At 50.0% G+C, this 10,677-nt stretch overlaps 6 protein-coding genes across 6 annotated transcripts in view; 3 read left to right on the top strand and 3 right to left on the bottom strand.

Annotated features, from left to right (window-relative positions):
* Positions 1–398, bottom strand: part of skpA (SCF ubiquitin ligase subunit skpA) — a 1,473-nt gene extending 1,075 nt beyond the window's left edge. Inside the window, exons 1-2 of the mRNA XM_025647717.1 lie at positions 199–398; positions 13–98 (exon numbers count right to left, since the gene is read on the bottom strand). Coding sequence (XP_025502062.1) covers positions 13–67 — 55 coding nt within the window. The 5' untranslated portion in view covers positions 68–98; positions 199–398. The remainder of the gene's footprint in view (positions 1–12; positions 99–198) is intronic.
* A 163-nt stretch (positions 399–561) lies between these two features.
* BO66DRAFT_393258 (uncharacterized protein) lies at positions 562–1,148 on the bottom strand. Its single transcript, XM_025647716.1, has one exon. It carries the CDS (start codon positions 937–939, stop codon positions 625–627), a length of 315 nt encoding a protein of 104 aa, XP_025502061.1. The 5' UTR covers positions 940–1,148; the 3' UTR covers positions 562–624.
* A 336-nt stretch (positions 1,149–1,484) lies between these two features.
* smp3 (glycosylphosphatidylinositol-alpha 1,2 mannosyltransferase smp3) lies at positions 1,485–3,376 on the top strand (the record flags this gene model as incomplete). The annotated part of the gene is made up of 4 exons (XM_025643936.1): positions 1,485–1,596; positions 1,726–2,108; positions 2,168–2,295; positions 2,356–3,376. The coding sequence occupies 4 exons, from the start codon at positions 1,485–1,487 to the stop codon at positions 3,374–3,376; spliced, it is 1,644 nt and encodes a 547-aa protein (XP_025502060.1).
* Positions 3,377–4,169: 793 nt separating this feature from the next.
* BO66DRAFT_393256 (putative UV excision repair protein (RadW)) lies at positions 4,170–6,435 on the bottom strand. Its single transcript, XM_025647715.1, has 7 exons — positions 6,146–6,435; positions 6,027–6,074; positions 5,881–5,953; positions 5,683–5,762; positions 5,274–5,618; positions 4,758–5,210; positions 4,170–4,685 (listed from the first exon to the last, which is right to left on the bottom strand). Exons 1-7 carry the CDS (start codon positions 6,161–6,163, stop codon positions 4,566–4,568), a joined length of 1,137 nt encoding a protein of 378 aa, XP_025502059.1. The 5' UTR covers positions 6,164–6,435; the 3' UTR covers positions 4,170–4,565.
* A 535-nt stretch (positions 6,436–6,970) lies between these two features.
* Positions 6,971–7,601, top strand: BO66DRAFT_131983 (uncharacterized protein). Its single transcript, XM_025641996.1, has one exon. The coding sequence runs from the start codon at positions 7,076–7,078 to the stop codon at positions 7,505–7,507; it is 432 nt and encodes a 143-aa protein (XP_025502058.1). The 5' UTR covers positions 6,971–7,075; the 3' UTR covers positions 7,508–7,601.
* A 1,218-nt stretch (positions 7,602–8,819) lies between these two features.
* On the top strand, positions 8,820–10,175 carry BO66DRAFT_327445 (uncharacterized protein; the record flags this gene model as incomplete). Its single annotated transcript, XM_025643948.1, has 1 exon — positions 8,820–10,175. One exon carries the CDS (start codon positions 8,820–8,822, stop codon positions 10,173–10,175), a length of 1,356 nt encoding a protein of 451 aa, XP_025502057.1.
* Positions 10,176–10,677: the final 502 nt, after the last annotated feature.

The following is a 10,677-nucleotide window of genomic DNA, read 5'->3' as shown; positions in this document are numbered from 1 at the left end:
GGGGGTACTAACCGATAGTAATCACAACGCCATCGCTGCTCTGGAATCTGAGCGTTGTTGCAGACATCTTGAAAATGGGTGGGAGGGTATTGGCGGGCCTAGAATGAATAGGTAGATGTTAGGGATATGTTACTCGACAAGCGCAAGAATATAAACCTGCCCTGAGGGGTACTCAAGTGGGGGTTCGTTGCTGCTTACAGTCAAGAATTGTTCTTGAGATGAGTGTGAGTCTCAGATGGAAGCTGGAGGGATTTGAAGGTATAAATGGACGAGAGGGGAGTGGCTTTGTGGTGAGTGAAGGCAGGAAATGTTGAAATTTAGTGCGTCGAAGTGAGTTGTGTAGGAGGAGAAGCCCGAACCCGCTGGAGATCAAAGGGACCGGACGTTGTGAAAGAGCAGATGGCTGAGGTTGATGACTGGTCCTAGTTCGAGGGGGCGGGAAATCTCCGTCATCATTCGCTGCTGTGACGCCCCACTCGCGCGGTTGCAGCCTGTAGCTGCCTAGTCGATGCCTTGATTATGTTATCATCTTTATGCCTTTATGCCTTTGTGCCTTTGTGCCTTAGTACCTGAGCATCTTAGTGCCTTGATGCCTGGTCATCTGGGTGCCTGGTTGAGGCTGTGCTATCTGAAATACAACAAATTGAATAGACTTACACAGAAGAACACCTGCAAAATCAACAAGTGAGTTCCCCAATGCATTGTACCTTGTTCTTTTATCGAGGGTGTGTCGTAGCATACACCACTCGTACACCCAGACCTCGTCTTCAATGGCTCGTTCTTCATCTCAATCCCAGTGGCATCTGTTCCATTCAACGACTCTGGTGGTAGTGAGAATCCTTCCACAGAGTACAGTACAATAAATACAGTACTGTACATGCTCAGCCGATTAGGAGAATTAAGACAAGCATCTCTCAAAAGGACCAGATCCAATTGCATACTGAGGGTGTCTCAGAACAATCTTATCTATGTCGCAACAGGCCTAAGTCAATGCGCCCACTACAGGGGACAGTCAACCAGGATATTCCATACATCTCGAGATGACGGCTGCTGTCTCCCTCTCCGAAGCGAGAGTTCAGCTAGCTACCAAGCTCTCTCGTTTGCCCCACCCCCAGCATTGTTGCTCCAGCGCAGGGGGGGCTCCTTTCACCCCCAAAACGAAGAGAGGGGAAAAAAAAAAAAAAAAAAAAAGGGACGTCGATAGCGCTGAGGTGCATTTAGTCCTCGTCGCTCAATGATATCACCCAACAACGCGTCGCCGGTTATCCGCCCGCCAAACTGACCGGAATCTTATTATCCTCCTCCCTCTGTCTCCCTTCCTTCCTTCGTTTGGCGCTTATGCCTGAGACCGTCGTTCCTTGATCTTCCTTAATCTGTTCTTCAGTCCATTCTTCAGGTACCTGAATCCCCGTAGGCATGTACCATACTCTCCGCCGGACTTGACCTTCGTCAACTTCTACATCGCCCGCACATCTTACAGAGTCATGTGGTGGCGGCGAACATATTTGTTGCTGTTGGTAATCCGGGTATATTTTGCGCTGTCACCAAGCTATCTACACCCCGATGAAAACTTCCAAGGTCCTGAGGTCTTTGCAGGTAAGTTTCCAGCATATTAGCAGTCTGATCCGCGACTCTTTCCGGCTCCCCACCGCTCGCCAATGCCGTACATCTGATATGACTTTCATCTATTCCTTCGGCCGCATACACTTACTAGTCACTTCATAGGTCGGATTCTCTCCTATCCATCTCAACTCCCTTGGGAATTCACTGCCGATAAGCCGATCCGTAGCGTCTTCCCACTATGGCCGATCTACGAGGTGCCAATGAACTTTTTGAAATGGTTCTATACGGAAACTGGCGCCCAAAATCCTCCTCCACAGCTAGTCTACTTTGTGCTGCGCGGGGTCATGTTTCTACTTAGCTTTGTCTTAGAAGACTGGGCGGTATATGAGCTGGTTCCCTTGCCGCGCCATCGCCGCGCGACGGTGGTGCTGGTGGCATCTTCGTATGTCACCTGGACATATCAGACGCACACCTTCTCAAACTCACTCGAGACCCTCTTGGTGGCCTGGAGCTTAGTTTTGATTCGTCGCATTGCTGAAAATAAGGTAGGCGCATTCATTTGAGCTGAAATGATAGCAAAACCCGTGGCTAAGCTTGTTGACAGCGACATTCTTCACTTTTTTCTTGCGCCGTGTTGTCGTTGATCGCAGTCATAGGTGTGTTCAACAGAATCACCTTTCCTGCCTTTGTGCTCGTTCCAGGGCTCCAACTGCTCCCTCACCTTTGGCATAGGTAAGCTCTTAAACCGCACACTTGAACTTGTATGTTCACAATGTTGACCTTCAATGATAGGCCTTCATCTTTCCTTTCGATCGTTGGATTTGGCCTGGGCTTTTTCTGCCTTGCCGTCTTGGTTGATACGAAGTTCTACAGCTCACCTGCGACTTTCTGGGACGCCCTTCACAGTCCTGTAATTACTCCGATCAACAATCTGCTTTATAACTCCGACAAGTCTAATCTGGCGCTTCATGGACTCCACCCTCGATACCACCACTTCCTGGTGAATTTACCACAACTACTGGGCCCGGCATATATAGCCATGATCTTGTCATTATTCAACTTCTCAGCCGTTCCATCTTGGCTTAGGGATATGCGCGCAGTCTCGGCCATCTCGGCAACTGTCATGCTTTCAATATTCCCTCACCAAGAACCCAGATTCCTGCTTCCTTGTGTCCCCCTTCTCCTCAGTTGTTTGCGCATACGCAACACCCGGACTTCTCGGTGGTTCCTAGTCGCCTGGGCCATCTTCAATGCTATCCTAGGGTTCCTCATGGGATTATACCATCAAGGAGGAGTTGTGCCTGCACAGCTGGCGATGCCGTCTATCATTTCAGAAAGCGTACGTGGGACGGATCTTGGCTCGCTCGATCCTCGGCTCGAAACAGAGGCCACCGTGCTCTGGTGGAAAACGTATTCTCCCCCACTTTGGCTTCTGGGAAATGGCACCACCCTTCCAGTAGATATCCGAACTCGAGACTTGATGGGAATGCCAGGATCAGAAGTGGTTGAAGAACTCGACAAATTGGTACCCTCATGTCACGAGAAGGAGCAAGCTGAAAGCCAAGGCGTGTCTTCACCCTTGGTGTTCGTGGTTGCCCCCAAGTCTGCTACATTCTTGGACCAATATGTTGCTCCTTTGGCCTCATCGTCCGACCCGTCGGATCTAGAGCTGCATGAGCTGTGGCACTGGAGCAATCACCTCAATTTAGATGATCTCGACTTTGGTGACGACGGCATCCTGCCGACACTCAAACGAGTGACTGGGAGAAGAGGACTGGCTGTGTGGGGAGCACGGAGAGCTGGATGTGCTTGACTTAAGTCCTGGCCACATCAGCTCACACCGATCACCTGGTGCTGGAAGCGATGGTTTTCACGGGGTTGACATCGGCTTACCTCATCGAATCTAAGTTCACTAACTTAACCATATTTGCCCTTTGATATTCTCATTACCTTGCTTTTCTTTATATCTTCACATGCCAACCTCATAGTGAGCTGTCTCTTTAATCTTCACTATCTTCTTGTCTATTCATCTCATTCGCCTCTATTTCACTACCTTCACCACATACACTGCCTGGGTTATGGAACATGTGAGGTAAACATCTTGCGATACAATATACCCTTCTTTTCCCCTTCCACAAATCATACATATATATATCTGCTTTCATTTCAGTCCTCTATCCGCCGGCGGCTCCTACAAAATTCCATCATTCACAATCTAGTCCCTTGCAGTCAAGCTAGCAAAATACGTTGTTGACTCGAGCTTAAGTCGCAATGCTTGAGAGCTCAGAAAGTGTCTCGTCCATTTTCTGTATACTCGCTGTGTGAATCATCTTACCCACCGTGCCCTCAGCTCGTGGAGTCACACGGGCAGTACCGAAAGGGAGTTGGTGCCCCCCCCATCGAGTCACGCTCGCACCACCCTCCTTTCCAGAGTCTAAACTTCGAAATCGATCCAGACCTGCCCATCTCGAAAAGCTATTGACGATCCTGACGTAGATAACCATATCCAACCCTAATCATATATCGTAGAAACAAGTTTTCATGATTCCAGGACAAAAGTCCCATGCTTCTGAATTTTCCGCTTGGGTACTGAGTACACGACCCGGACTTGCACGGATTATCTAAGTGGACCAATGAAGAGTGGTAGAGAAGACGTATAAGCTTGAGTACGAGCTCCTAAATAAAACTTATTAGGCAACGGAAGAATATAAAGACATGCCCAGCACAGGCAGAGAAGAAAGAAGAGAAGCAAAGAGGAATAAGATGTTACGAGGCATCCGCCGGCTAGGAGGCTTGCACGGGACGGTACGAGCTCCCAGGCAGACTTGGGCTTGACCGCGATCTATTCTACATAGTCGCCCTTGTGAGTAATTATTGCGAGAGTATAATAAGAGGGACACATCACGACGTTCATTATCAGAGAAGATGAGAGATCAATAGGGAAGAGCAGCATCCATTGGTAGGATGTTCAGCTAGATCGAAACATAAGAATAGGTGTGGAATCATAGATCATCAGGGTCGTCCGGGTTCTCGAACAAATAATTAGCAGCGAGCTCTTCGTTCTTGTCGCAAGCGAAGTAGGCCTGGATGACGAGATCCCGAGAAAATCCAAGTCGGCAGAGCTGGTAGTGAGGTTAGCAGCATTCCTAGACTTTCAATTTGTTCCTTATCAAAGAACATGAGAGGATACATACGCGTTCAATGGCGTCCCGTTCTTCTTCTGTGACGTGGATCTGATGCGTGCCGGGGGGGAGAGCCGCGTCGTCCTCCTCGCTCAACAATTGGAGAAACTGCTCCTCGTTCTGACCAATGAGCTGCGCAATTTGAGGATTGCCAGTAGCAACTTGTTGCAGGATAGGCTCGAGCATCTGCGGTTGTTGCTGGACTAGCTGACGGAGTTGCTGGAAGTGAGGGTTATTCCGGAGGAAATCGAGGCTGGGAAGGCCTTCGCCAGACCCAGCTCCCGGGCGGGCACCTCGAGTGCCGCCTTCCTGACCTCCAGCCTGAGCGGCAGCTTCGAACAGGTTAACATGTTCGTCATCAACCGGGGCCGGGGCACTTTCTTCTGCAGGAGACGCGGACGTTTGGGGTGCGCTTGCGGCGGCGGCTTGCTGCTGTTGCTCCTCCTGGATGTTATCCGGGATGCCCTGAAGACCTGTCAGCGGATTGTGGAGAAAGCCAGATGGCTCCGGATCCACCTCAAGACTCACGTTCAGAAGGTACTCAATGGCGCGGTCAGGGTTGAAGAAGGCAGCCCTCATTGCACGGTTGATATCGCTTCTTGGGAATCCCATGCTTTCCATCTGAGCGACCACTGCCTCGCTTTGGGCACCACGCAGCAGAGCCGAGGGGTCATTGAAGGCGGGACCGGCGGGCTGAGAAGTTCCCGAGGCGGCCGGAGAAGGAGTTGCGGGAGCTGCCGGTGAAGCAGTGGATGCCGATGGGGCAGGGGCAGCAGGGGCAGCGGGGGCAGCGGGGGCAGCGGGCGTCGAAGCAGCTACTCTTGCAGGGGTGGAGGGGGCTTGTGTAGAAGCGCCGGAGGCAGAAGGCTTGGGCTAAGTGAAGCGCCAAGATTAGCTTGATAGGAGGATAGAGATTGCCATATACAATAAGCCATACCTTGGACACCATGCACACTATAAAACCTTTCTCCTCGATGCTGTACGACTCGATGGTCTTATCATCTTGAAGGATCTTTCCTATTGTGGCAAAATCTGTCAGCTACACTTGTCCACCGTGTCGTCAAAGGATCGGAGCACGAAGCCGTCGTTCCCAGTAACAATTTCTGCCAAGCATCGTGGGACACTAATGACTGACCTGAATAAATGAGCTTCAACTGGGCAACTTCCCATCCTTTCTCCTGAGAGATTTTCCCCTTCACTTCTCCGACCTAGAAGAAACAGCGGTTTAGCCCCGCACCGACCTTAACCAGCTTCCATGATTTCAAGCAGGGAACTACCTACCGTCTCCGAGGGTTCTGCATCGATTACAAACTTTTGTTGTTTGAGGTCCTGAAGAGGAGATACAGGTCAGATTGAAAGGAGGACGAGCATGGTGGAGCAAAGGACAAGTAGATACATACCTTGAACGTGAGCTTCATCTTGCGCCACCGAATGTTGAGAGATGGCTCGACAACGTGGGCGGAGGGGTTATGAGAGAAGACACTTGAAGGACGGGAGGGGGTGTAGTGGGGAGGGGCGACAGAGGGTTGCAGGACTGTAGAGCCTGATGATAAATTGATCAAGAATGGTACTGAGTGTTAAAGATCTTTAGTAGGGAAGTAGATGGGAAGCAGAGGATGAAAGACCTGCGAAAGAAGCAAGGAAGAAGAAGTAGATGAGGATGAGGATGAGAATGATTGATGACGAAGACGGATCATGAATGGCACCGAAAGAGGGAGAAGGAAGCCCAGAAGGTGGAGGGAGCTGGGAATCGGAGGCGGTCAGCACCCGCCGGTACCACCGCCACACTTTTTCCCCCTCATTCGCCAACTTGGAACCTCAGCCACACTTCCAAGTTCCAACGAGTGTGTACCAGCAAGAGCCCTGAGTACGGTAACGTGACGAGTTTATTCTCGATCTTACTGGTGTACTGTATGTAATTCGAGTATGCGAAGTCCATCCATACGGTAGAGGCCTCTACTAGTACGGTGTATATATTTCTCGATTCTCGCTCACCAAACAGCTCTTTACCCGACTAGAACTACATATGTATATTCTCATTCTCCTCGATAAGCTATTTCTACCTCTACACGAGGACGAAGAAAAAAAAGAGAAAAAAAAAATATCATATCAAAAATAAATACATAAACAACACAATAGATAAATTGGGCTTGCCTACCCCAAGCGAGACTTTCGCCCATAATCTCATAACTGCCTTGAGACAAGGGACCTTCATTCAAGCCCAATGAATCAATCTTCTTTCTTCCAAATGTATCAGACCAATCCTTCCATCAACCAACTAAGCTGCTAGCCGGCACGCCCCGTCCCGATCACACCTGCAGCTGAACACAATGGTGTTTCTTGTTGTTCACCCGGTGTTTCGTCTGTCCTCCGTACACTCACTTTCATTGAGACTAGTAGCGTTGTCCCGTGGCGAGGATGGCAGCCCCACAGATCTATCGCATGGATGTATCACAACACGGCTGCAGTTGCCAGGAAGAAAGAGAAGAAAAAGAAGAAGAGGAAAGAGGAAAAAAAAACATGGACACCTCGAAAATGATATACGACAAACCAACTCATTCCATTGCACCGCCAGCGCTCATTCAAGTTCATATTTCATCTCTTGCCTGGAGAAATCGCTTACCACTAAACTCTCTGCTCCAGGTACCTCAATTTTCATGCACCAATGCCATAACGACAAATGCATCATGGTCGAATCGCACCACCACCCATTTGTTTTCTTTTTCGCTCGCCAGAAAGTGGGTGATATGTCATATCTCTAGTTTGCAGCACCAGCGCTAATATTGCGCCCCTCCGTATCCCTTCCTGGAGCCCAGATGGTCGATCCTTCCATTAAAGCCTTTCCCGGAACTCTGGATATCATCCCGGCCGCCTTGTACAGGACGCCACTGAATCTTGACAAATCCATTCTAGACCTGTTCCACGCGGCTAAGATACCTCTAGGATGCACTCATCCACTGCTGTCTCTAGTCAGTTCTGCGGTTGTAGCTACTGGCCAGCCATGATTGGGACATCTGGGAGGAGGGTATCCACGCATGTCAGGTTGAGAACCAACCTCTATCGTCATGAACATGCCATCTCGGCCTCTAGGTAGGACCCAAACGATTGATCCCAGCATTACATGACTGTATCAGATGTTGGATGAAGAACTCTTCATAGGAGCATGCACGACTTTCCGGGTTCTCTCGGGTTTTTGGCCCCTCTTCGCTGCTTCTATGCCCGAGCTGAAAAAAAGGGCCTTAGAGACGAAGGCATGACAGCTGGCGAGACTTGCCCTCCACCCTAACTCAGATCGGGATCACAGTTGAACCAGTGAAGTTGGCATCTAACTCATCGACATCATCGCTGCCAGCCCCTAGTCTGACTGACTAGTGGTAGTACCTATGATCGAGACCATTCGGTATGAACGTCGACCATTATCCGATGTAGTCCTCCTTCTGCAACCCCCCCCCCCCCCCCTGCCCCGCTGATCCCTAGACGTTGCATACGTGACTCTTCTTCGAAAAGTCCATGCATCTGGACTCAATTATCCTCGGGGTTCGACTTTTTCCTAATGTCTTCCTTCTTTAGTTAATTAATTGACTTGCGATCATTCCCGGTTGCTGGGTATTTCCTCCGCTTCGACCCTTGTCTGTCACACCTTGTCCCTCGTTTATCATTTATCAAGTTCATATTGTTATTATTGTTATTATTATTATCATCGTCATTGCCAACTAGTCACGCCCACGATTTCATCCACCCCATTCCTTTTCATATCCAACATTCACCATCTTCTTCTTTCTTGGTTGTTTCCTGTGTCTTGGAAGTACCCGTCGTCTTTCTCTGATCATCGGCCAAATCTACACAGCCTAGAACGACACCATAGTGGCTTTCAGTATCATGAGAGAAGTCTTGAGCGGGTTATGATATATTGAGTCGCGACCAATAACTACCCCTTTCTGTTCCCAGCAATTGTTCAGGTGGCCTTGCTACCTCCTTCGGGCTAAAGCCTTGATCGTGTGGAAATAATCACACACGCACACACGCGCACCTTCAGTCTCGATCTTCTGTCCGTGCAGGCCTCATTTCGATCTCATGTTGCTGAGCATCTTCAGGACTTCTCTGGCCCATATTTTGGGAGGCTTCACCCTTTTGTCAACATTCATCACCACTGTCTTGGATGGTATCTGTTACAGTGTCTCCAAATCTCTATCATCGCACATTGCCTCGGTCGAATCGGCTATTGTGAGCTTGAGTGCAATCGACTGTGCAGTGATCATCGTATTGTTATTTCTTTGGGTCAAAGATGTCAGAGCAGAGGTGAGGGCGCAGTGGAGGGGTCACCGGGCTATTCTCTACGTTCTGATTGCCGTCTACCTCTCCATTGCCACCGGTATCACGGCAGGAGGAATCGCCTGGAGTGCAGTTCAGTCCATGACAGGGAAGACGACTCTGACCCACAAGCACCAGACCCTCATGCTAGCCCGCTGTATCATCTGGGCCATCTCCATTTTGAGCCAAGGAATCCTGGGTGGCTATCTCCTAACCTCACTGACAAAACGTGATGGTGGTGGTCGATGGTCAAGTTCTCTTTCTCAGGAGCTTGAGATTCTTCCTGACCAAGCCAGTGTTGGTGACAAGGACGACGTGGTGAAATCTCCGTCCATCATCCCTGAGTCTCCACGGCCTTCCACTGATGTGAAAAGAAGCTGCGACATTGTGCCGGAGCTTCAGCCTTCTGCTTCCCGTACAGAGTCTCAGAATTCTAATCGTTATTCCGGTCGGACGCTGTACCAACAGGACTCCAAGCAGAGCTCTTTCGACTTGCCGCGAACTCATATGGCGGGTACTGAAACTACAGTGACTCGTTCCCAAACAGACGACCCGGCTGATAACCCGACTGATAACCCGACTGTCAACCATTCTAGCATGGAAGAACGGAGCGAGCCCCTTAAGATTCGACGAAGCTACTCCGGGGCCAAACGATCTTTCGAAGGGTTGATCCGTCAGTCTTCGTCAACTCGATCGTCTCCTGCCACATCTTCCACGCATCTAGCGGCTCCTGGTCGACCTATTCCTCCGAAGCTGAAGCTCGCCGACGAAAGCTTTATCCATCCATTGTTCCGGTCGGATAGTGCATCGCCTCCCCCAACTCCGATGCCAGGTACCACTGTAATCGCCTCACCGGCCGCTGGGCAGACCATCTCCGTGCAGACCCTGAATCGAGTGAGATCGACCCGGTCTCTCCGGTCCCACGTACCCCGAAGCCGATCACCCTTATTTGAGCAAGTGGAGCAGCCGCTTGCCGGGCTGGAGCGGAAGTCTGAGTCTTTGGAACGCAGTGGTCGGGATTCTCCCATGCCCAGCTTCATCATGGCAGCGGATGTGCGAAGCAGCATCACCCGGTACGAGAAGAAATATGACTTGAATGAATCCCCTGACGAGAGCTAGTCAGACGAGCTCCTGAAGGCCACAAGGAATTGGGATCTGGGTCTGGATGCCTCTCACTTGTTGTTATCCTTGTTCTCCTTTGTTAGATATCCTAAATATAGCGTTTGGTGTACTTAGCAGTCCATATATATATATACACACAGTGCATGAGATGCAGCATGAGGTCTTTGAATCAGAGTCCGACGATCAATGAAGCAAAGGCTCGGAGCAGGCAAAGAAGAAGGTAAAGTAGCGACCGGTAGAAGGATAGCGACATCAGATTCCAGGGCACGGTTCCAGGAGCCGCATGATAAGAATGAGTGATTCGAGTGGTAGTAGCAGTGTTCATATACATATAGAGACTCGGGAGGTGAAGACAGATATCAATTAGACTTCTTTGGGGACTACAAGGGGACAACTGAAGGGATTGGGGGAGAGAGAAGCACGCCTTAATCTGGCCCAATGGCTTGTCAATGATTTGTTTGGAGTGGCCAGAGAACTATTTCCCGGGAATTGTTTGCGG

Source organism: Aspergillus aculeatinus (assembly GCF_003184765.1).
Source record: "Aspergillus aculeatinus CBS 121060 unplaced genomic scaffold BO66scaffold_36, whole genome shotgun sequence".
Lineage (NCBI taxonomy): Eukaryota > Fungi > Ascomycota > Eurotiomycetes > Eurotiales > Aspergillaceae > Aspergillus > Aspergillus aculeatinus.
The sequence above is the reverse complement of the archived record's forward strand: the minus strand, read 5'-3'. Positions and strand labels throughout refer to the sequence as shown.